Here is a 26806-nt window from a genome sequence, read left to right on the forward strand (position 1 = left end):
CATCCAGTGAATGAATTTTAAAAAAAATAAGGTCAGAAGTGGGGATGTTCACTGATAATTGCATAATGTTAGCACCATTCACAACTCCACTAAAAATTAAACTGTCCATGTCCAAATGCAGCAAGACCTGGACAATATCCAAGCTTGGGCTGACAAGTGGCAAGTAACATTCAGGCCACACAAGTGCCGGCAATGATCATCTCCAACGAGAGTGAATCTAACCATCGCCACTTGACATTCAATGGCATTACCCTCACTGAATCCCCCACTATCAACATCATGGGGGTTACCACTGACCAGAAACTGAACGAGACTAGCCATGTAAATACTGTGGCTACAAGAGCAGGTCAGAGGCTGGGAATCCTGTAGAGAGTAACTCACCTCCTGACTCCTCAAAGCCTGTCCACCATCTACAAGGCACAAGTCAGGAATGTGATGGAATACTCCCCACTTGCCCGGATGCATGCAGCTCCTACAACACTGGAAAAGCTGGACACCGTCCAGGACAAAGCAGACCGCTTGATTGCCACCACATCCACAGACATTCACTCCCTCCATCACCGACGCACAGTAGCAGCAGTGTGTATCACCTACAAGATGCACTGTAGGAATTCCACAAGGCTCCTGAGACAGCACTTCCAAACATATAACCACTGCCACCTAGAAGGATAAGGGCAGCAGATAAATGGGAAGACCACCACCTGGAAGATCCTGCAACGCACTCACCATCCTGACTTGGAAACATATCACCATCCCTTCACTGTCGCTGGGTCAAAATCCTCAAACTCCCTTCCTAACAGCACTGCGGGTGTACCTACACCACATGGACTGCAGTGGTTCAAGAAGGCAGCTCACCACCACCTTCTCAAGGGAACTAGGGATGGGCAATAAATGCTGGCCCAGCCAGCAAAGCCCGCATCCAGTGAATGAATTTTAAAAAAAATAAGGTCAGAAGTGGGGATGTTCACTGATAATTGCATAATGTTAGCACCATTCACAACTCCACTAAAAATTAAACTGTCCACGTCCAAATGTAGCAAGACCTGGACAATATCCAAGCTTGGGCTGACAAGTGGCAAGTAACATTCAGGCCACACAAGTGCCGGCAATGATTATCTCCAACGAGAGTGAATCTAACCATCGCCACTTGAGATTCAATGGCATTACCATCGCTGAATCCCCCACTATCAACATCTTGGGGGTTATCACTGACCAGAAACTGGACTGGAATAGCCATATAAATACTGTGGCTACAAGAGCAGGGCAGAGGCTAGGAATCCTGCAGTGAGTAACTCACCTCCTGACTCCCCAAAGCCTGTCCAACATCTACAAGGCATAAGTCAGGAGTGTGATGGAATATTCTCCACTTGCCTGGATGAGTGCAGCACCAACTACAGTCAAGAAACTCAACACCAGCCAGGACAAAGCAGCCTGCATCCACTCCCTTCACTACCGACGCATAATGGCAGCAGCGTGTACCATCTACAAGATGCATTGCAGGGACTCACCAAGGCTCCTTCGACAGCACATTCCAAACCCACAACTGCTACTAGAAGGACAAGGGCAGCAGATACATGGGAACACCACCACCTGGAAGTTCCCCTCCAAGTCACTCACCATCCTGACTTGGAAATATATCGCCATTCCTTCACTGTCGCTGGGTCAAAATCCTGGCACTCCCTCCCTAACAGCACTGTGGGTATACCTACACCACATGGACTGCAACGGTTCAAGAAGGCAGCTCTCCACCACCTCCTCAAAGGCATCTAGGGGTGGGCAATAAATGCTGGCCTAGCCATTGATGCCCACATCCCACAAATTAATAAAAAAACATAGTACTGTTGTGGTCCTGTTCCACTACTTTGCTGAGGGTTGAGAGTAGACTGGCAGGGCAACAACTAGCTGGGTTGGCTTTCTCATGCTTTTTACAGACAGGACATACGTAGGCAATTTTCCACATTGTCGGGGAGATGCCAGTGCTGTAGATGTACTGGAAAAGTGCAGCCGGGGGCACGGCTAGTGCTGGAGCACAAGTCTTCTGTACTATTGCATAATGTCGTCAGTATCCAGTTCCTTCAGCTATTTCTTGATATCACATTGAGTGAATCAAATTGGCTGAAGACTGGCAAATGTGACGCTGTTAACCTCAGGAGGTGGCCGAGATGGATCATCCACTCGGCACTTCTTGCTGAATATTGTTGCAAATGCTTCAGCCTTGTCTTTTGCACTGATATGCTGGGCTCACTTATCATTGAGGATCTTAGCTCTTCCATTGTATTGTTGTTTAATTATCCATCACCTTTCACAACTGGATGTGCAGTACTGCAGAGCTTAGATTTGATCTAATTGTGGGAATGCTTATCTCTGGCTATCACATGCTGCTTCCGCTGTTCAGCATGCAATTGATCCTGTGTTCTCGCTTCACCACGTTGACATCTCATTTTTAGATGGATGCCCAGATAACAATTGCTAGGCCTCTTCAAAATCTATCCCACTCAACACAGAGGTCGTGTCACACAACAGGATGCCGGGTATCCTCAAAGTGAAGAGGGAACTTAGTCTCCACAAAGGCTGTGCGATGCTCACACCTACCAATACTGTCATAGACCACATCTGTGACAGGTAGACTGGTGACGATGAGGACAAGAAGGTTTGTATGACGAATGTCACAGGACTGCTTGTAGTCGAGCCACAGTGGATGTGTGAGGATGGCGCAGGACAGACGAGCATGACATGCCATGAGTGCAGATCTCCTGGCAGGAGTAGGTCCAAGTAGCAAGCAAGTCTCTGAGCCATGATACCTCCTCAAATCTGACCTCCTTGAGGATGGCCCTGCCAGTGTCCGTCATGGTCACCATTGCCGGACTGTACGACGTGAAATCTACAGACAGCATAGCCTCACAATCCTTCCTACTTGCTATCACAGAGATGACAGTACAGAGGAGAGTCTGGACAGACTGCTAACTCTGGACAAGCTGACAAAGGTTGTCAAGTCACTCAAGAGGCATAAAACTCTCAGAACTGAAGGCTAACTCGGCGAGTTGCATTCGGCTCTGTGGGAGTGCATTGGCTAGAACTGCCAGAAGTCTGTGAGAGTATGCTTCTGGCCAGCAGCATGTCCACGAGATATGAGAAAAAATCCATGAGAAAAGAAATCATCACCCTCATTAACAAATAGAAAGGGAGGAAATAAAAAATTGATGGATCATTTCGCTATTTTGTGTGGATACAAAATTCTGTCCAAGGTCATCGCCAATTGGGTCAAATATGCTCTGGAATGAAATAATCACAGAATCATAGAATGGTTACAGCACAGGAGAAGCCATTCAGCCCATTATGTCCTTGCTGGCTTTCTGTGAGAGAAACTGTTAGTCCCACTCCTTGCCTTTTCCCCATAACTTTGTAAATCGCTTCTCTTCAGGTAACCATCTGACTCTCTTGTGAAAGCCACAAATGAATCTGTCTCCACCACACTCTCAGGCAGTGCATTCAAGTTCCTAAGCAATCACTTTTAAAATCGTTTTTCCTTAAAACACCATTGGTTCTTTTGTCAATCACTTTCAATCAGTGTCCTCTGGTTGATGATATGAGTTGGTGATCCACCTTGCTCAGGCCTGCACTTTACCGCTCTGCATCACTCACTTTACTCAGTCTTGGCTTTATTTCTCTCCCTCTATTGGAGTCTCTCCGAAATCACTGTACTCAATCAAACATTTCTCTATCTCCCTCTGTTGGAGACTCTCTGTATCACTCACTACGCTCAGTCTTGCCTTTGTTGGGGGAGCTGGTGGCAGAGCGGTATTGTCACTGGACTGGGTTTGAATCCCACCACGGCAGATGGTGAAATTTGAATTCAATAAGAATATCTGGAATTAAAAGTCTGATGATGACCATGAAACCATTGTCGATTATTGTAAAAACCCATCTGGTTCACTACTGTACTTTAGGGAAGGAAATCTGCTCTCCTTACCTGGCCTGGCCTACAGGTGACTCCAGCCCCACAGCAATGTGGTTGCTTCTTAAGTGCCCTCTAAACAAGGGCAATTGGGGATGGGCAATAAATGCTGACCTAGCCAGTGACGCCCACATCCCATGAACGGACAAAAAAAATGATCTCCGTCTAATAGTGTCTCTTTGAAATCAATCAAACATTTATTTGTCTTCCTCTCTGTATCATTTACTGTACTCATTCCTGGCTTTATCTGTCTCCCACTATTGAAGTCACTCTGTAAGGTGTACTCAATCAAACATTTATCTATCTCCCTCTGCTGGAGACTCTCCATATCACTCACTGTACTCAGCTACAACACAGAACTAAATACGTGATAAAGAATGGAAACAACATGCTATGTGATTCCAGATGCTAAGGGATTCCACAACAACGGGATCAGATAAAGTCTTTGAAATCCTGCCACATCCAGTTGCTAATTGTAGTGACAATGAAACAACTAAAGGGAGGAGCAAGCACAATGAATGACCTCCTCCTCAACAATGAGCGAGCCCAGTACGTCAGGTTTGAAGCACTTGTAAACACCTTCAGTCGGAAGTGCCACGTAGATGATCCAGCTCCCCCTCCTCCTGCATTCCTCAAGTCATTCTTCCTTCACCTCCAATCATTCCAACAGACATGAAAAAACTGCACAGTGCATTGGATACATCAAACACTATGGGCCCTGACAATGTCCAGCTGTCGTGCTGAAGATTATGCTCCAGAACTAACAACGTCCCTCACCAAGCTGTTCCAGTACAGCTACAGCACTCACCTCTAACACCCAGGAGAGTCTGGGCGGTACCATCACCATTGGCTATCCCTTGATTTGAGGATGATGTCAATTTAGGGTCACAAGTTTCTGCCATGGGTCGACATCTGACTGAACAGGTCGATCCTCAACTGGCAGATCTTTATGCACATGGGGCAGCTCATCTCACAAGATAGTAAGATTTGGAGTGCAGAATTTGCTTCTTTTTCATTCCTTCCATGCTGCCGTTTCACCTCATTATTAATCTGTTAGGCCTCAAAGCATGATGCAGCCTGATAACCGAGTTGTCATCATTCTGAATGATTGGCATCAAGCTCCCTATAATCATTAATGGCAATGCCTTCGTGTTTCAAGGAGGGCTTCGGAGTGTCTTTGAATCCATTTATTTGTCCTTCCCTAGAAGGCCATTTGAGAGTTGAGAATGGGACATTGCTGGGAGACAATATTTGGCCAAACAGATACAGAAGCCAGACCATTGACGTTGATTTTTCAGGAGCTTTTCCTGAATGCTTGTGGGCCTGGGTTTAAGGGCAGATGGGTTTGTTTGACAGGGAAACAGAAAGGTGACCTCAAGTTCAGAACGCTGGGTTGGGGGGGGGTGGGGGGAGGAGTTGGTGGCGCGGGTGGGTGGCAACCTGCCCATCACACCACGGCTCCTGGAAACCTGGAGCAATGCAGTGTCCAGTGCACACCAACTCCAGGAGGCTGGGAGCAGCAACATGACCAGGGCACCCCAGTTCCGGGAAACGAAGAGCAACGATGTCCCAGAAAATGAACTGAGGGACAAGACAGCATGAATGAGGGGTAGCCCAAATCATTCTACTTTCATGACACAGCCCACCACCCGCCAATGCTGCCATGATGGAACAACCCTCTGGTGGGTCACCAGGATGATTATCTCAGCCTGGTGATGATGCATCACAGAATCATAGTGCAGAAGAGGCCCTTCGGCCCATTGAGTCTGCACCGACACGTGAGAAACACCTGACCGACCTACCTAATCCCATTTACCAGCACTTGGCCCATAGCCTTGAATGTTATGACGTGCCAAGTGCTCATCCAGGTACTTTTCAAAGGATGTGAGGCATCCCACATCCACCACCCTCCCAGGCAGCGCATTCCAGACCGTCACCACTCTCTGGGTAAACACGTTTTTCCTCACATCCCCCCTAAACCTCACCTTGAAATTATGCCCCCTTGTGACTGACCCTTCAACTAAGGGGAACAGCTGCTCCCCATCCACCTTGTCCATGCCCCTCATAATCTTGTACACCTCCATCAGGTCGCCCCTCAGTCTTCTCTGCTCCAACGAATACAACCCAAGTCTATCCAAACTCTCTTCATAACTTAAATGTTTCATCCCAAGCAACATCCTGGTGAATCTCCTCGGCAGCCCCTCCAGTGCAATCACATCCTTCCTGTAATGTGGCAACCAGAACTGCACAAAGTACTCCAGCTTTGGCCTCACCAAGGTTCTATACAACTCCAACATGATCTCCCTACTTTTGTAATCTATGCCTCCATTGATAAAGGCAAGTGTCCCATATGCCTTTTTCACCACCCCACTAACATGCCCCCTCCGCCTTCAGAGATCTATGGACACACACGCCAAATTCCCTTTGTTCCTCAGAACTTCCTAGTGCCGTGCCGTTCATTGAATACTTCCTTGTCAAATTTCTCCTTCCAAAGAGTATCGCCCCACACTTTTCAGGGTTAAATTCCATCTCCCACTTATCTGCCCATCCCGTCTATGTTTTCCTGTAGCCCAAGACACTCAACCTCACTGTTAACCATCCAGCCAATCTTTGTGTCATCCGCAAACTTACTAATCCTACCCCCCACATAGTCATCTATGTCGTTTATATAAATGACAAATAACAGGGGACTCAGCACAGATCCCTGTGGTACGCCACTGGACACTGGCTTCTAGTCACTAAAGCAGCCTTCTGTCATCACCCTCTGTCCCCGACAACTAAGCCAATTTTGAATACGCCTTATCAAATTACCCTGTATCCCATGTGCATTTGCCTTCTTTATAAGTCTCCCATGTGGGACCTTGTCAAATTCTCCGCCTATGCAGGGACAATCCAAGAGCCGGGACTAGCGCCGGCAACCATAGTCGTAAGCAAATTGCAGTTTAAAAGGCATTAAAACTTGTTTCCGTTATCATGTGTAGTGAAAAGACGCAATTTGTTTTGGTGACCTCGCCAAGCTCAAGGTCGAGCTGCTGTTTCTGCAGTAGTGCGCAATAGTACATCTCAGCACCTACAGGCAATGGTCGCGATGGTGTCCCACAGGTCATTGATATGATTAGCAGGAAATGATTCCTGTTTTTCCGACCTGGGTATTTTGCTGCAGGGGAAGATATCTTCACCATCTGTGAAGTGAGGGAGGTGTTGGGCGGTCACCTCCTCGTAGCAAAGCGCTCAGCTCCGGTTAATTGGCACGTACGGCTCGGCTCTGAACAGCGAGCGGCCGAGCGTCTTCCAGCAGCTCCCACTCCTGCTGGTGTGGTCCGGGTGGTCATCCTAACTGGTGGTTTCAACTGCATCACCGATGCGGCTGCACGGTCAAGGCAGGACCGTCAACAACTGGATCCAGACTCCTGATGGAATTGGCAAAAGATGCCAAGCAGCGCGACATCTTCAGCAACTCTGCAGACGGAACATCGTGTGGATGTACCTGGTCTTTTCCTCATATCTTTGTATTTTTTGCCTTTGGCTGTTCACTGAGGGAATGAAAGGGGAATTAGTTCCATCAACCCCTGTCCCCTAACTCTGCTGTTCCATGTCTCCCCCTTTTTCCTGAGGGTTATTTGTGATTTTGAAGCGGGCTGGAGGAGCCCCTGAATGCGCTCTGCAGAGTGACTGAAGGAGACTGAAGGACCCGACTCGCGAGCTCAGCCTTTAAACCCCAGCGGCAAAAGCGCGAGCGGCCGGGAGAGGGAGCGGGAAAAAAAGCACAGCTCCGATTGGAGACTCAGAGGTCACGTGGGCGGGCAGGAGCTGGGCGTCCAACGGCAAAGGCTCGAGCTCCGAAGCATGGGAGAGAGGCAGGGAGGAAAGCGAAGCTGTGATTGGCTGATCCGTCAGCACGAGCGGGTCGGGGCGTGCGGCACTGAACGTTCCAAACCACAGGGCAAAAGGGGGAACGAAATAAAACGGGTTGGAGGGTCAGTCAGTCAGCAAGAGCGTGTGGGGGATGGGGCGGGCGCTAAGCTTCGAGGCGGCTGAATGGTGAACGGGGAGCGAGCTCCGCCCTGATTGGAGGGTCGGCCAATCAGCATGGGGTGGGGGCGGAGCTAAAGCTTAAAACCTCTGCAGCTTCAGCACGAGCTCTGTGCGGAGAAAGTGAGGCGGGAAAAAGGGATGTGCTGATTGGCGGGTCCGTCAGCACGAGCTGGGGGGGGGGAGGTGGAGCCGAGTATTTAAATCCCAACAGCCGAAGCGCTGGGGCCGAGAGCGGGAAAAAAGCGATGTTCTGATTGGCGGCCCAGGGGAGGAGCCGAGTATTTAAAGCCCAAGGGCAGCAGAGCGGGCGCGGTTGTGGAACTGGATTAGAAATGCAGAGGCTGCACTCATCCAGTGAACTCAGCAACCCCAGCACTTTGACAAAGTGCAGTTCAGTTTAAAAACCTGGACTTGGAAAAAAAACCACATTCACAAACACCAAGTGCTGAGGTTCTACCTGCCCCCCCCAGTGTTGCAGAGGTTGGTTTTGGCCACGCTGCCCTGGAATGCTCCAAATAGCTGGATTGTATGGGTGGGAATCAGAAACCTGTCCAATTAAATCTGGAGTCAGGCAGGGCTGCCCTCTTTGCCTTTTCCTGTTCGTGTGTTGCATGGATCCCTTTGCTGAGTCCATCAGGCAGGATCCAGGCACAAGAGGAGTGACGATCCCAGGCAGTGGAGGCACTCAGGTCAATGCCTCCCTGTACATGGACGATGTCGCCGTCTTCTGCTCAGATTCAGTCCGTACGCAGACTGATCAACATCTGTGACCAGTTCGAACTGGCCTCGGGAGCCAAGGTGAACGTGCCAAGAGGGAGGCCGTGTTCTTTGGGAACTGGGCTGGCCAATCCTTTGTCTCCTTCACCATCAGGTCAGGCTGTCTGAGGGTGAGAGTGCTGGGGGTATGGTTTGGAGGGGCCACGGCATGCGTTAGAAACTGGAAGGAGTGAGTAGCTGTGGTGAAAAGAAAACTGGGCATGTGAGAGCGATGGTCCCTCTCCGTTGCCGGTAAAAACCTGGTCATCAGATGTGAGGCATTCTCGGTGTTGCTGTCTGTAGAGAGGTCTGGCCCATTCCTTACTCTTCTGCCCTGGCGATCACCTGTGCCGTCTTCCGCTTTCTCTGGAGGTCGAAAATGGATCGTGGTCGCAAGGACATGATGTACAAACCTTTAGCCAAAGGGGGAAATACGTGCCCAACATCGCCCTCATCCTGATGGCCACCTTTGTGTATGGCTGCATCAAGCTATGCCTAAATCCTCAGTACACAAACACCAAGTGTCACTACGTTCTACCTGTCCCCAGTGTTGCGGAGGATGGGTTTGGCCACGCTGCCGTGGAACGCTCCAAATAGCTGGATTGTGCCTTACCACCTGTCCCACGTGGAAACATTTATGCAGAGAAACACCTTTGGCCACAAGTCCATCAGGCAGTGGTCGGCACGTAACGTCCTAGAGACCCTGCGGGAAAAGGGGATGGTGGATCCTGTCGTTATTTGACAGAATGCCTCGTCGCCAGAACTTTCCAACAAGCACCAAGATGTAGCTTGGCTGGTGGTGAGAAAGGCCCTCCCCGTCAGATCCTTCCTACGTGCCAGGATTCTCACTCTCTCCGAATTTTGCCCTCGAGGTGGCTCTGGTGGGGAAGAGACCGTTGTTCACCTCTAAGGGGATTGTGCCTTTGCAAAAAAGGTCTGGGGGGAGATGCGGTGGTTTTTGTTGAGGTTCATCCTGAGTAGTCGAGGTTCATCCTGAGCAGTTCTGTGACACAAGACTTTGTGCTCTACGGGCTGTTCCCAGGGACACACACCGAGGCAAATATCAACTGCAGCTAGAGGATCATCAACTCAGTGAAAGATGCTCTTTGGTCTGCCCGAAACTTGTTGGACTTCCAGTGCTGAGTGTTGCAGACTGGCACATTCCAAGGTCTAGGACTACATGCTGAGTGATACACTAAAGTTTGGAGCAGTCGCCGCAAAGGTGCAATGGGGAAAGGTCCCTGTCTAAGACCTTTCAGCCATAGTGCACCGAGGGGCTGGGAATTGTATAGACCCCTCAGGCTGTATGACTCACACTGAATGTATGCAGTGAATACTACAAGTATCACAACTGTATCGAAGCATTTCAGAGTGCAACATGATCTGTGGAGATAACTTAAATAGCATTACACTGCCTGACTTGTAATGACCATGTTGAAATGTTTGTAATGCTCATTGATTATATTGAAGCACCTCATGATCTATGCGGAAAAACTTGAATATGATGGCATTTATTATGATGGCCATTTTGAAATGTTTTGTAATGTTCTTTCAGATATTCTATTTGTCAAAAAAAAGGGGCTGCATTCATCCAGTGAACTCAGCAATCCCAGCACTTTGGCAATGTGCACTTCAGTTTAAAAACCTGGAGTTTTGTTTTCAAAAAGAAACACACACACCAAAACCTGGCATCAGCAAAATCCATGAATGCCCCTTCGGGATGGAAACCTGTCCTCCTTCCCCGGACTGTCCTATATGTGACTCCAGTCCCACACCGAATCTCAACTGCCCTCTGATGTGGCCCAGTGAGCCACACGGTCATATCAAACCCAGATTCAAGAGCAAAGCAATGTGTCCACATAATATAATCCTTTTCACCCCCTGTTGCCTGGTGAACCTGTGCTGCATCCTCTCTAAGGGTTGTACTGAGGAGCGGTCCCCAGAACTGAGGACAGGGGAGCGTAGTGGGAATGTTACTGGTCAGAAATCCAGAGACACAGATTAATGTTCTGAAAACATGAATTCAAATTCCAGGACAGCAGCTTTACTCTGTATCTAACCCCGTGCTGTACCTGTCCTGGGAGTGTTTGATGGGGACAGTTAGAGGAATCTTTAGTCTGTATCTAACCGCGTGCTCTACCTGCGCTGGGAGTGTTTGGTGGGGACATTGTAGAGGGAGCTTTACTCTGTATCTAACCCCGTGTTGTACCTGTCCTGGGAGTGTTTGATAGGGACAGTGTAGAGGGAGCTTTACTCTGTATCTAACCCCGTGCTGTACCTGTCCTGGGAGTGTTTTATGGGGACAGTGTACAGGGAGCTTTACTCTGTATCTAACCCCGTGCTGTACCTGTCCTGGGAGTGTTTGATGGGGACAGTGTAGATGGAGCTTTACTCTGTATCTAACCCTGTGCTGTACCTGTCCTGGGAGTGTTTGATGGGGACAGTGTCGAGGGAGCTTTACTCTGTATCTAACCCCATGCTGTACCTGTCCTGGGAGTGTTTGATGAGGACAGTGTAGAGGGAGCTTTACTCTGTATCTAACCCCATGCTGTACCTGTCCTGGGAGTGTTTGATGAGGACAGTGTAGAGGGAGCTTTACTCTGTATCTAACCCTGTGCTGTACCTGTCCTGGGATTGTTTGATTGGGACAGTGTAGACGGAGTTTGCTCTGTATCTAACCCCATGCTGTACCTGTCCTGGGAGTGTTTGATGAGGACAGTGTAGAGGGAGCTTTACTCTGTATCTAACCCTGTGCTGTACCTGTCCTGGGATTGTTTGATTGGGACAGTGTAGACGGAGTTTGCTCTGTATCTAACCCCGTAGTGTACCTGTCCTGGGAGTGTTTAATGGGGACAGTGTAGAGGGAGCTTTACTCTGTATCTAACCCTGTGCTGTACCTGTCCTGGGTGTGTTTGATAGGGACTATGTATAGGCAGTCTGGTGAAATGTACACAATCATGACAGGAGAACTTCAATACTGCGATATATTTAATGATCCATCTTGGATATTAGACAGAGTGGTGGGAATCTAAATGAATGGTCTAATTCTAAAACAGGTGTAGGAACAGAAAAGCCTGTTGTTTCATTTCTGTGTTACTTTCCGTATCTTCAAGATTCAACTTTGGGCTGTAGTCCTGAAAATTTACGAAAAGTGTTAGCAATTGCATTGGGGAAATTTGTCAAAGGCTGTTTTCATTCCCACATTCCTACATTGAGTTATCTTTTCAGATGCAGGATATAGGGGGCGTTAGAATGTACATGTATGTTTCTGCTGATTAAGCTACAAATTTGATTAAGTCTCTACCAGAAGCTTTTTACAGTACGAGCGCCAAGACAATTAAATGTTTGGACAAAGTCTAGCCAGCTTTCAAAGTCTCCAGAGACATAAAGGAAGCAGAGACAGTGTGATATACAGAACGTGAAATGACAGCTAATCATTGAATTGAAGGTGTGAGCCTTGTTCAGACTGTGTCGCATATGTTTTAACCTGGAAACCTGGTGTGATGGACTTGATTTTCTAGACAGGTTACTCATTCGAAACATCGAACTTTATTTATAGGCTGCAGCAGTAGTTACAAGCTTCCATCAAGCTTGGAAGGACTCCCACTCTAAGGTTCCCCGTGCTTAGAGCTGATTTGTTCACACTGTCATGTGATGCTATACAACACAATAAGTCTTAACGCTACAGTCACTACATTCCTTAAAGCTACAACTATTACACCTGTGCTGATTCCAAAAGCAGGGGTTTATCAAATGTTACGCTGGACTGTTGTGAATTAAAATTCTGTTTTCTCCAAGAATAAAAAATGAACCTGAATGGAATAATTCACTCCTGCCTGCTCCTGCATAATCCAAGTGTGTGTGTGTGTGTTCCTGTGTCTGTGCCTTACATTCACTGTTTACTAATGATTTAAGTTTATATGATAGAGTGCAAATAGGTAGCATTGCAAGCAGTGTCGTATTAATTTTTAAAATTCACTCCTTGGATGTGGGTGTTGCTGGCTGGGCCAGCGTTTATTGCTCATCCCTAATTGCCTCTTGAGAAGGTGGTGGTGCCTTCTTGAACCGCTGCAGTCCATGTGGTGTAGGTACACCCACAGCACTGTTAGGGAGGGAGTTCCAGGATTTTGACCTAGCGACGGTGAAGGAACGGCTGATATATTTCCAAGTCAGGATGGTGAGTGGCTTGGAGGGGAACTTCCAGGTGGTGGTGTCCCTATGTGTCTGCTGCCCTTGTCCTTATAGATGGTAGTGGTCGTGGGTTTGGAAGGTGCTGTCTAAGGAGCCTTGCTGAGTTCCTGCAGTGCATCCTGTAGATGGTACACACACTGCTGCTACTGTGCGTCGGTGGTGGAGGGAGTGAATGTTTGTGGATGTGGTGCCAGTCAAGCGGGCTACTTTGTCCTGGATGGTGTCAAACTTCTTGAGTGTGTTGGAGCTGCACTCATCCAGGTAAGTGGGAAGTATTCCATCTCGTTCCTGACTTGTGCCTTGTGGATGGTGGACAGGCTTTGGGGAGTCAGGTGAGTTACTCGTCACACGATTCCCAGCCCCTGACTTGCTCATGCAGCCATAGTATTTATGTGGCTGGTCCAGTTCAGTTTCTGGTCAATGGTAATCCCCAGGATGTTGATTCAGTTAGGGATTCAGTGATGGCAATGCCATTGAATGTCAAGGGGCGATGGTTGGATTCTCTCTTGTTGGAGATGGTCATTGCCTGACACTTGTGTGGCGCGAATGTTATTTGCCACTTGTCAGCCCAAGCCGGATATTGTTCAGGTCTTGCTGCATTTGGACATGGACTGCTTCAGTATCTGAGGAATCGCGAATGGTGCTGAACATTATGCAATGATCAGTGAACATCCCCACTTCTGACCTTAGAATGGAAGGAAGGTCATTGATGAAGCAGCTGAAGATGATTGGGCCGAGAATACTACCCTGAGGAACTCCTGCAGTGATGTCCTGGAGCTGAGATGATTGAACGCCAACCATTCAACAACCACAACCATCTTCCTTTCTGCTAGGTATTACTCCAACCAGTGGAGAGTTTTCCCCCTGATTCTGGATGTACCTGGATGAGCACTTGGCACATCATAACATTCAAGACTATGGGCCAAGTGCTGGTAAATCTGATTAGGTAGGTAGGTCAGGTGTTTCTCATGTCAGTGCAGACTCGATGGGCCGAAGGGCCTCTTCTGCACTGTGTGATTCTGTGATTCCCAATGACTCGAGTTTTGCTAGGGATCCTTGATGCCATACTCGGTCAAATGCTGCCTTGTTGTCAAGGATTGCAAAGGGATATTAATATCTTAAGTGAATGGGGGAAAACTGTTTTTGTTTCAGATTTCCGACATCCGCAGTATTTTGGCTCCCAGGGTGGGCCCAGCAGAGGAGTGCGCATGCGCGGACCGCCATCTTGCGTTGGTAGGGGGACGTTGCTTCCTATATAAAAGCAAAAAACTGCGGATGCTGGAAAGCCAAAACAAAAACACCTGGAAAAACTCAGCAGGTCTGACAGCATCTGCGGAGAGGAACAAAGTTAACATTTCAAGTCCGAATGAACCTTCAACAGAACTGAGTAAAAACAGAAAAGAGGTGAAATATAAGCTGGTTTAAGGGGGGGTGGGGGGTGGGTGGGACAGGTAGAGCTGGATAGAGGGCCAGTGATAGGTGGAGATAACCAAAAGATGTCACAGACAAAAGGTCAAAGATGTGTTGAAGGTGGTGATATTATCTAAAGGAATGTGCTAATTAAGAGTAGAAAGCAGGACGAGCAAGGTGCAGATAGCCCTAGTGGGGGTTGGGGGGAAGGAATCGAAATAGGCTAAAAGGTAGAGATAAAACAGTGGATGGAAATACATTTAAAAATAATGGAAATCGGTGGGAAAAGAAAAATCTATATAAATTATTGGAAAAAACAAAGAGGGGGAAGAAACGGAAAGGGGGTGGGGATGGAGGAGAGAGTTCAAGATCTAAAATCGTTGAACTCAACATTCAGCCCAGAAGGCTGTAAAGTGCCTAGTCGGAAGATGAGGTGCTGTTCCTCCAGTTTGCATTGAGCTTCACTGGAACAATGCAGCAGGCCAAGGACGGACATGTGGGCAAGAGAGCAGGGTGGAGTGTTGAAATGGCAAGTGACTGGGAGGGGTAGGACGCTGCTTCCGGTCCTCACGCGCTCTCGATGCTATTTCCGGTCCCTCCTCCCTGACGATCTTTCCAGTTGTTTCGCCCCGCCCCTATTCCTGACGTTTCCCCGGTTCTTTCCCCGCCCCTTCTCTCTATGACGCCCCTTCCGGTTCCTCCCCCTCTCTGACGCTATTTCCGGATTAAGATGGCGCTGTCAGATGTGCTGAGCTGTTCCCCGTTCGGGCTGAACTCCAAGTCGAGCCCGGGGCTGGGCCTGGGCATGAACCGGAACCTGGGTCTGGATTTCCTCCTCCGCCCGGGAGACGGGGGCGCGGAGGGCGGGAGCGGGGAGAAAATCGAGATTTTACACGGGACAACAACCCTGGGATTCCGGGTAATAGACTTTAGAAAATCCGGACCCCCCCTCCACCCGACCCGGCTCCTCTCAGGGACGGGGGGGGGGGGGGGGAGGGAGATTTTGGTTTGGGGTGGGGGGGAGATTTTGGTTTGGGGGGGGTGGGTGGGAGGGAGATTTTGGTTTGGGGGGGTGGGTGGGGGGGAGATTTTGGTTTGGGGGGGGTGGGTGGGGGGGAGATTTTGGTTTGGGGGGGGTGGGTGGGGGGGAGATTTTGGTTTGGGGGGGGTGGGTGGGGGGGAGATTTTGGTTTGGGGGGGGTGGGTGGGAGGGAGATTATGGTGGGGGGAGATTGGGGGGGAGATGGGGGGGTGGGAGGAGGGAGATTTAGGGGGGAGAGAGATTTTGGGGGTGAGGGGGGAGAGAGATTTTGGGGGTGAGGGGGGAGAGAGATTTTGGGGGGGAGGGGGGAGAGATATTTTGGAGGGGAGAGAGGAGGGAGATTTTGGGGGGGGAGAGAGGAGGGAGATTTTGAGGGGGGGAGAGAGGAGGGAGATTTTGGGGGGGGGGAGAGAGGAGGGAGATTTTGGGGGGGGGGAGGAGGGAGATTTTGAAGGGGGGGAGAGAGGAGGGAGATTTTGAGGGGGGGGAGAGAGGAGGGAGATTTTGGGGGGGGGGAGAGGAGGGAGATTTTGGGGGGGAGAGAGGAGGGAGATTTTGAGGGGGGGAGAGAGGAGGGAGATTTTGAGGGGGGGGAGAGGAGGGAGATTTTGAGGGGGGGAGAGAGGAGGGAGATTTTGGGGGGGGAGAGAGGAGGGAGATTTTGGGGGGGGAAGGGAGGAGGGAGATTTTGGGGGGGGAGAGAGGAGGGAGATTTTGAGGGGGGGAGAGAGGAGGGAGATTTTGAGGGGGGGAGAGAGGAGGGAGATTTTGAGGGGGGAGAGAGGAGGGAGATTTTGGGGGGGGAGAGAGGAGGGAGATTTTGGGGGGGGAGAGAGGAGGGAGATTTTGGGGGGGGAGAGAGGAGGGAGATTTTTGGGGGGGAAGGGAGGAGGGAGATTTTTGGGGGGGAAGGGAGGAGGGAGATTTTGGGGGGGGAGGGGGGAGAGAGATTTTGGAGGGTGGGGGGGAGGGGGGAGAGAGATTTTGGAGGGGAGGGGGGAGAGAGATTTTGGAGGGGAGGGGGGAGAGAGGAGGGAGATTTTGGAGGGGAGGGGGGAGAGAGGAGGGAGATTTTGGAGGGGAGGGGGGAGAGAGGAGGGAGATTTTGGGGGGGGGAGAGGAGGGAGATTTTGAGGGGGGGAGAGGAGGGAGATTTTTGAGGGGGGGAGAGGAGGGAGATTTTTGAGGGGGGAGAGAGGAGGGAGATTTTTGGGGGGGGAGAGAGGAGGGAGATTTTTGGGGGGGGAGAGAGGAGGGAGATTTTGGGGGGGAGGAGGGAGATTGGGGCGAGGGGGTAAGGAGGAGAGTGATTGGGGGAGGGGGGAAGGAGGAGAGTGTTTGGGGGGAGGGAGATTGGGGGGGAGGGGGAGGGAGATTGGAGGGGAGGGAGGAGGGAGATTGGGGGGGAGGGAGGTGAGGGAGGGAGGTGGGGGAGAAGGAGGATGAGGAGAGGGAGGTGGGGGAGGAGGAGAGGGGGGAGGGAGGTGGGGGAGAAGGAGGAGGAGAGGGGGGGAGGGAGGTGGGGGAGAAGGAGGAGGAGAGGGGGGGAGGGAGGAAGAAAGGGAGGGAGCCGGGCAGGTGGGGAGGGAGATGGAGGGGAGGACAGGGCAATGGGGATTCAGCTGGAGAGAGATGGTGAGTTTAGAATGCAGGACGGGTTTTGCCATCAGCACTTGAAATCTCCATCACAATCTCTCTCTCTCTGCCCCGCAGTTCGACCATGGGGTGATTGTGGCAGTGGACTCCAGGGCCACCGCCGGCTCTTACGTGGCATCCCAGACGGTGAAGAAGGTGATCGAGATCAACCCCTACCTCCTGGGCACTATGGCGGGCGGTGCTGCCGACTGCAGCTTCTGGGAGAGGCTCCTAGCTCGCCAGTGCCGCATCTACGAGCTGAGGAACAAGGAGAGGATTTCGGTGGCTGCCGCCTCCAAGCTGCTGGCCAACATGGTCTACCAGTACAAGGGCATGGGGCTGTCCATGGGCACCATGATCTGCGGCTGGGACAAGCGTGGGCCAGGTGAGAGACCACGAGGGGGGGGGCGCCTGGGTCGGAAATCGGCTTTTTGCTGTCTCTAAGCTCGACCCCTGGTGGCTGGAGGGCTTGTTTGTGAAAAACACGCAGCCTCTGCAGTCGAATAGCCTACCGAAATTACATATGGGTCTTGGGAGGGATAATCGCGGAGGTGTTTGTGTCGTGTGTCTCAATCTGCTCTTACCTTCCCAACCCCCTCTCTCTCTCTCTCTCTCTCTCTCCTCTTCCAGGTCTCTATTACGTCGACAGTGAGGGCAATCGGGTCTCAGGGCAGGTCTTCTCAGTGGGCTCGGGCTCGGTGTATGCATATGGTGTGCTGGACCGAGGCTATCGACACGACATGAGCCCCGTGGAGGCCTATGAGCTGGCCAAGCAAGCCATCTACCATGCCACCTACCGGGATGCCTACTCGGGAGGAATAGTCAGCCTCTACCATGTCAAGGAGACCGGCTGGGTGCGCATCTGCCGAGATGACGTCATGGATCTTCATCAGAAGTACAAACGGGAATGTGACTAGCCTGCATCTGGGGCCAGGTGGGGGGATGGGTCAGCCTCAGGTGTCGTTATACCCAAGATTCGGTGGGGGTGGGGGGAGAGAGGTGTGCATTTGGCAACGATGGATCCGTGGAATTTCTCTCCAACCTTCTGCATTCGCTGTTTGCAGCTGTTCGACTGTGGGAGGGTGACAGGAGGATTAGTAAGTGGGTAGTGGGCAAATGCGGTCTCTCATGTCCCTTTGTACCCCACTCCTGCGACCCAGCTGTCAATGAAGTGTGGGAGCGGGAGTTTGGGTTGGGAATGGCAATGGATCTGAGTGAAGATAGGCAGGCAGTGAGGGGGGAGATGTTTCTGCAATGTATTTCTTTGGGGAGAGGCATGAGATCCATTAAACCAAGACTTGGGCATTTACCAGTCATTTCCTCCCACCTTCCCACATTAACGTTGACCTTTCGTAGTTGTGTTTTCTTGTTTTGAATGACCAATAAACTGTTGCATTTAATTCTCTGCTGGTGTCCAGGTCCAGTTTCTCCATCTTGGAATTCTGGACCTACCCTTGTATTTATATCACAACTTCAACAGTGCAAAACAAATGTCCCCAGGTGCTCCACGGGAATAGTAAACCAGAAATAATTCGGACACTAGAGAGAGTGTAGAGGGGATTTACCAGGATGTTGCCTGGGCTGGTAGTTATGAGGAGAGATTGGATAGACTGGGGTTATTTTCCTTGGAGCAGAGGAGATTGAGGGGGGACTTGATTGAGGTGTATAAAATGAGGAGGGGCTTAGATAGGGTAGACAGGAAGGAACTTTTCCCCTTGGCGGAGGGATCAATAACCAGGGGACACAGATTTAAAGTAAGGGGCAGGAGGTTTAGAGGGGGTGTGAGGAAGACTTTTTTCACCCAGAGGGTAGTGGGAATCTGGAACTCTCTGCCTGAAAGGGTGGTAGAGGCCGAAACCCTCATAACATTGAAGAAGTATTTGTATGTGCACTTGCGATGCCATGGGCCTAGTGCTGGAAAATGGGATTAGAATAGTTAGGTACTTGTTTGACTGGCGCAGTCTCGATGGGCCGAAGGGCCTTTTTCTGTGCTGTAGACCTCTATGACTCCACACTGAGCCACAGGAGGAGATGTTAATGACATGCGACTAAAACCTCGGATACAGAGGTTGGTTTTAAGGCATGTCTTAGAGGGGAGAGAGCGAGAAAGACGAGGATCAGCGAGGGAAACCCAGGCCGCAGAATGCACAGCCACCAATGGCGGGGTGATTAAAAATGGATGAACAAGAGGCCAGATTTGGAGGAGTGCAGAGATCTCAGCGAATTGTGAGGGCCCCCAGGAGCTAACGGAGACTGAGAGGGTTGTGGAGGCTGGAGGCGGTGGAGAGTGAGAGAGTTGTATGGTCTGCTAGTTTCTGGAATATACACGGGGGCTGCCATTCTCTATAATGTAGACGGGGGCTGACATTCTCTATTATACACAGGGGCTGCTCGTCTCTACAATATACACGGGGGCAGCTCTTCCCTATAATGTACATGGAGGCAGCTATTCTCTATAATGTACACGGGAGCTGCTATTCTCTATAATGTACACAGGGACTGCTATTCTCTATAATGTACACAGGGACTGCCCTCTTTATAATATACGCAGGAGCTGCTATTCTCTAATATACATGGCGACTGCTATTCTCTATAATATACATGGGGGCTGCTATTCCTTATAATATATACCGGGGCTGCTATTCTCTATAATATACACAAGGGCTGCGACTTTCTCTAAAGTACATGGGGACGGCTATTCTTAATAATGTACACAGGGACTGCTATTCTCTATAGTGTACAACGGGGCTGCTATTCTCTATAACGTACAGAGGGGCAGATGGTCTCTATAATTAAACATAAGGGCTGCTATTCTCTATAATATACAGGGGGACTATTCTCTATAATACACGCGTGGGCGGCTATTCTCTATAATATACACGGGGGCTGCTAATCTCTATAATGTACACAGGGGTGGTTATTCTCTATAATGTACACAGGGGTGGTTATTCTCTATAATGTACACGGGGACAGCTATTCTCTGTAATGTACATAGGAGCTGCTATTCTCCATAATGTACATGGGAACAGCTATTGTCTATAATGTACACGGACTGCTATTCTCTATAACATACACGGGGGCTGCTATTCTCTAACATACACAGGGGCTGCTATTCTCTATAATGTACACGGGGGCTGCTATTCTCTATAATGTACATAGGGCCTGCTATTCTCTGCAATTTACACGGGAGCTGCTATTCTCTGTAACATACACGGGGACTGCTATTCTCTACAATAGACATGGGAGCTGCTTCTCTCTATAATATACATGGGGCTACTCTATAATGTACAGGGAGACTGCTAGTCTCTGTAATAACATAAGGGCTGCTATTCTCTACAATGTTCAGGGGGCTGCTATTCTCTACAATATACACGGGGGCTGCTATTCTCTGTCACATACACGGGGGCAGCTATTCTCTATAATGTACATGTGGTCTGCTATTGTCTACAATATACACGGGGGCTGCTATTCTCTGTCACATACATGGGGGCTGCTATTCTCTGTCACATACATGGGGGCTGCTATTCTCTATAATATACACGGGGGTTGCTAGTCTCTATAGTATACACACGAGCTGCTTCTCCCTATAATATACAGGGGGGCTACTATTTTCTGTAATATACTTGGGAGCTGCTATTCTCTATAATATACACGGGGGCTGCTAGTCTCCATAATGCACACGGGGACAGCTAATCTCTATAATGTACACAAGGGCTGCTATTCTCTATAATATAGAGATGGGCAGCTATTCTCTAAAATATACACGGGGGTGCCTATTCTCTATAATATACATGGGGACTGCTATTCTCTACAATATACTCGGGGGTGCCTATTCTCTATATTATACATGGGAGCTGCTATTCTCTATAATATACACGGGGGCTGCTATTCTCTATAATGTGCACGGGGGCAGCTATTCTCTATAATATACACAGGGACTGCTATTCTCTATAGTGTACTCAGGGACTGCTATTCTCTATAATGTACACGGGGACAGCTATTCTGCATAATGTACACGGGGACTGCTATTCTCTATAGTGTACACAGGGACTGCTATTCTTTATCATATACACAGGTGCTGCTATTCTCTAATATACATGGCGACTGCTATTCTCTAATATACATAGCGACTGCTAATCCCTATAATAAACACAAGGGCTGCGATTCTCTCCAATGTACACGCGAACTACTATTCACCATAATATACACGGGGACTCTATTCTCTATGATGTACAGGGGAACTGCTATTCTCTATACTGTACAATGGGACGGCTATTCTGTATAATGTACACGGTGCTGCTATTCTCTATAACATGCACATGGGCTGGTATTCCCTATAGTGTACACAGGGACTGCTATTCTCTCTAATATACATGGGAGCTGCTATTCTCTAATATACATGGCGACTGCTATTCTCTATAATTTACACGGGGGCTGCTAGTCTGTATAATGCACACAGGGAGGCTATTCTCTAAAATGTATACGGGGACAGCTATTCTCTGTCATGTACACGGGAGCAGTTATTCTGTATAATGTACACAGGGACTGCAACTCTTTATAATATACACGGGAGCTGCTATTCTCTAATACACATGGCGACTGCTATTCTCTACAATATACACAGGGGCTGCTATTCTCTAAAATATACACGGGGGTACCCATTCTCTATAATATACATGGGGACTGCTATTCTCTATAATATACACGGGAACTGCTATTCTGTACAATATACATGGGGGCTGCTATTCACTACAATGTACATGGGGACTGCAATGTCTACAATATTCACAGGGGGTGCTTTTCTTCACAATATACACGGGGACTGCTATGCTCTACGATATACACGGGGGCTGCTATTCTCTACAATATACATGGGGCTGCTATTCTCTAACATACATGGGGTCTGCTATTCTCTACAATATACACGAGGGCTGCTTCTCTCTATAATATACAGGGGGGCTACTCTTCTCTATAATGTACAGGGGGACTGCTAGTCTCTGTAATATACATAAGGGCTGCTTCTCTCTATAATATACACGGGGGCTACTATTCTCTATAATATACTTGGGAGCTGGTATTCTCTATAATATACACGGGGGCTGCTATTCTCTATAAGGTACAAAGGGGTGCTATTCTCTATAACGTACAGGTGGGCTACTAGTCTCTAATTAAACATAAGGGCTGCTATTCTCTATAATATACACAGGAGCAGCTATTCTCTCTAATATACAGGGGAGCTGCCATTCTCTATAATGTACACGGGGACTGCTATTCTCTATAATGTACAGGGTGTCCGCTAGTTGCTGTAATATACACAAGGGCTGCTATTCCCTACGAAATACAGGGGGGCTGCTAGTCTCTATAATATACACAGTGACTGCTCATCTCTATAATATACAGGGGAGCTGCTATTCTTTATAATATACACAGGGGCTGCTATTCTCTACAATGTACATGGGAGCTGCTATCCTCTATCATGTACACGGTAGCAGCTATTCTCTATAATGTACACAAAGACTGATATTCTTTATAATATGCACGGGAGCTGCTATTCTCTATAATATACATGGGGACTGCTATTCTCCACAATATACACGGGTTGCTATTCTCCACAATATACACAGGGGCTGCTATTCTCTATAATGTACATGGGGCCTACTATTCTCTACAATATACTCGGGGGCTGCTATTCTCTGTAATGTACACAGGAACTGCTATTCTCCATAATGTACACAGGGGTGGCTATTCTCTACAATGTATACGGGGACAGCTATTCTCTACGATGTACACAGGAGCTGCTATTCTCCATAATGTACATGGGAGCAGCTATTCTCTATAATGTACACAGGGACTGCTATTCTCTATAATGTATACGAGGACTGCTATTCTCTATAATGTACACGGTGCTGCTATTCTCTATAATGTACGGGGGACTGCTATTCTCTATAATATACAATGCGACGGCTACTCTCTATAATGTACACGGTGCTGCTATTCTCTATAATATAAACAGGGGCTGCTATTCTCTATAATATACAATGGGATGGCTACTCTCTATAATGTACACGGTGCTGCTATTCTCTATAATATAAACAGGGGCTGCTATTCTCTATAATATACAGGGGGGCTGCTATTCTCCATAATATACACAGGGACTGCTATTCTCTATAATGTACACAGGAGCTGCTATTCTCCATAATGTACACAGGGACTGCTATTCTCTATAATATACACGGGGACTGCTATTCTCTATAATGTACACGGTGCTGCTATTCTCTATAATATAAACAGGGGCTACTATTCCCTATAGTGTACACAGGGACTGCTACTCTTTATAACATACACGGTGGCTGCTATTCTCTAATATACATGGTGACTGCTATTCTCTATAATGTACACAGGGACGACTATTCTCTATAATATACAGGGGAGCTGCTATTCTCTATAATAAACGCGGGGCCAGCTATTCTCTATAATGTACACAGGGACTGCTATTCTCTATAATGTATACAGGGACTGCTATTCTCTATAATGTACACAGGGACTGCTATTCTCTATAATGTACATGGGGCCTGCTATTCTCTACAATATACACAGGGGCTGCTATTCTCTAAAATATACATGGCGACTGCTATTCTTTATAATATACACGGGAGTTGCTATTCTGTACAATATACACGGGGGCTGCTATTCACTACAACGTACATGGGGACTGCAATGTCTACAATATTCACAGGGGGTGCTTTTCTTCACAATATACACGGGGACTGCTATGCTCTACGATATACACGGGGGCTGCTATTCTCTACAATATACATGGGGCTGCTATTCTCTAACATACATGGGGTCTGCTATTCTCTACAATATACACGAGGGCTGCTTCTCTCTATAATATACAGGGGGGCTACTCTTCTCTATAATGTACAGGGGGACTGCTAGTCTCTGTAATATACATAAGGGCTGCTTCTCTCTATAATATACACGGGGGCTACTATTCTCTATAATATACTTGGGAGCTGGTATTCTCTATAATATACACGGGGGCTGCTATTCTCTATAAGGTACAAAGGGGTGCTATTCTCTATAACGTACAGGTGGGCTACTAGTCTCTAATTAAACATAAGGGCTGCTATTCTCTATAATATACACAGGAGCAGCTATTCTCTCTAATATACAGGGGAGCTGCCATTCTCTATAATGTACACGGGGACTGCTATTCTCTATAATGTACAGGGTGTCCGCTAGTTGCTGTAATATACACAAGGGCTGCTATTCCCTACGAAATACAGGGGGGCTGCTAGTCTCTATAATATACACAGTGACTGCTCATCTCTATAATATACAGGGGAGCTGCTATTCTTTATAATATACACAGGGGCTGCTATTCTCTACAATGTACATGGGAGCTGCTATCCTCTATCATGTACACGGTAGCAGCTATTCTCTATAATGTACACAAAGACTGATATTCTTTATAATATGCACGGGAGCTGCTATTCTCTATAATATACATGGGGACTGCTATTCTCCACAATATACACGGGTTGCTATTCTCCACAATATACACAGGGGCTGCTATTCTCTATAATGTACATGGGGCCTACTATTCTCTACAATATACTCGGGGGCTGCTATTCTCTGTAATGTACACAGGAACTGCTATTCTCCATAATGCACACAGGGGTGGCTATTCTCTACAATGTATACGGGGACAGCTATTCTCTACGATGTACACAGGAGCTGCTATTCTCCATAATGTACATGGGAGCAGCTATTCTCTATAATGTACACAGGGACTGCTATTCTCTATAATGTATACGAGGACTGCTATTCTCTATAATGTACACGGTGCTGCTATTCTCTATAATGTACGGGGGACTGCTATTCTCTATAATATACAATGCGACGGCTACTCTCTATAATGTACACGGTGCTGCTATTCTCTATAATATAAACAGGGGCTGCTATTCTCTATAATATACAATGGGATGGCTACTCTCTATAATGTACACGGTGCTGCTATTCTCTATAATATAAACAGGGGCTGCTATTCTCTATAATATACAGGGGGGCTGCTATTCTCCATAATATACACAGGGACTGCTATTCTCTATAATGTACACAGGAGCTGCTATTCTCCATAATGTACACAGGGACTGCTATTCTCTATAATATACACGGGGACTGCTATTCTCTATAATGTACACGGTGCTGCTATTCTCTATAATATAAACAGGGGCTACTATTCCCTATAGTGTACACAGGGACTGCTACTCTTTATAACATACACGGTGGCTGCTATTCTCTAATATACATGGTGACTGCTATTCTCTATAATGTACACAGGGACGACTATTCTCTATAATATACAGGGGAGCTGCTATTCTCTATAATAAACGCGGGGCCAGCTATTCTCTATAATGTACACAGGGACTGCTATTCTCTATAATGTATACAGGGACTGCTATTCTCTATAATGTACACAGGGACTGCTATTCTCTATAATGTACATGGGGCCTGCTATTCTCTACAATATACACAGGGGCTGCTATTCTCTAAAATATACATGGCGACTGCTATTCTTTATAATATACACGGGAGTTGCTATTCTGTACAATATACACGGGGGCTGCTATTCACTACAACGTACATGGGGACTGCAATGTCTACAATATTCACAGTGGCTGCTTTTCTCCACAATATACACGGGGGCTGCTATTCTCTATAATGTACACAGGGACTGCTATGTTCTATAATGTACACGGGAGCAGCTATTCTCTATAATGTACACGGGAGCAGCTATTCTCTATAATGTACACGGGGACTGCTATTCTCTATAATGTACAGGGTGACCGCTAGTCGCTGTAATATACACAAGGGTTGCTATTCCCTACGATATACAGGGGGGCTGCTAGTCTCTATAATATACACTGTGGCTGCTAATCTCTATAATATACAGGGGAGCTGCTATTCTCTATAATATACACAGGGGCTGCTATTCTCTACAATGTACACGGGAGCAGCTAGTCTCTATAATGAACACAAGGACTAATATTCTTCATAATATACATGGGAGCTGCTATTCTCTGTAATATACACTGGGGTCGCTCATATTTATAATATACACGGGAGCCGCTATTCTCTATAATATACATGGGGACTGCTATGCTCTATAATATACATGGGGCCTGCTATTCTCTACAATATGCACAGGGCCTGCTATTCTCTACAATATACACGGGGGCTGCTATTCTCTACAATATACACAGGGGCTGCTATTCTCCACAATATACACGGGGGCTGCTATTCTCTATAATGTACATGGGGCCTGCTATTCTCTACAATATACACGGGAGCTGCTATTCTCTACAATATACACGGGGGCTGCTATTCTCTGTAACATACACGGGGGTTGCTATTCTCGACAATATACACGGGGGTACTATTCTCTATAATGTACATGGGAGCAGCTATTCTCTGTCATGTACACGGGAGCAGTTATTCTCTATAATGTACACAGGGACTGCAACACTTTATAAGATACACGGGAGCTGCTATTCTCTACGATATACACAGGGGCTGCTATTCTCTACAATATACACAGGGGCTGCTATTCTCTAAAATATACATGGCGACTGCTATTCTTTATAATATACACGGGAGTTGCTATTCTGTACAATATACACGGGGGCTGCTATTCACTACAATGTACATGGGGACTGCAATGTCTACAATATTCACGGTGGCTGCTTTTCTCCACAATATACACGGGGGCTGCTATT

The 26806-nt window shown here is 48.0% G+C and overlaps 1 protein-coding gene across 1 annotated transcript; it reads left to right on the forward strand.

The window, feature by feature from the left end:
• Positions 1 to 15063: 15063 nt before the first annotated feature.
• Positions 15064 to 18429, forward strand: LOC144698153 (proteasome subunit beta type-5-like). Its single transcript, XM_078570097.1, has 3 exons — positions 15064 to 15266; positions 17103 to 17409; positions 17655 to 18429. The coding sequence occupies exons 1-3, from the start codon at positions 15078 to 15080 to the stop codon at positions 17939 to 17941; spliced, it is 783 nt and encodes a 260-aa protein (XP_078426223.1). The 5' UTR covers positions 15064 to 15077; the 3' UTR covers positions 17942 to 18429.
• Positions 18430 to 26806: the final 8377 nt, after the last annotated feature.

Source organism: Cetorhinus maximus, chromosome 23 (genome assembly GCF_964194155.1).
Source record: "Cetorhinus maximus chromosome 23, sCetMax3.hap1.1, whole genome shotgun sequence".
Lineage (NCBI taxonomy): Eukaryota > Metazoa > Chordata > Chondrichthyes > Lamniformes > Cetorhinidae > Cetorhinus > Cetorhinus maximus.

Coding starts and splice junctions, on each gene's coding strand:
- LOC144698153 (XM_078570097.1), top strand. CDS start 15,078: ATGGCGCTGTCAGATGTGCTGAGCTGTTCCCCGTTCGGGCTGAACTCC. Junction 15,267..17,102: donor CAACAACCCTGGGATTCCGG/GTAATAGACTTT, acceptor TCTGCCCCGCAG/TTCGACCATGGGGTGATTGT. Junction 17,410..17,654: donor CTGGGACAAGCGTGGGCCAG/GTGAGAGACCAC, acceptor CTCCTCTTCCAG/GTCTCTATTACGTCGACAGT.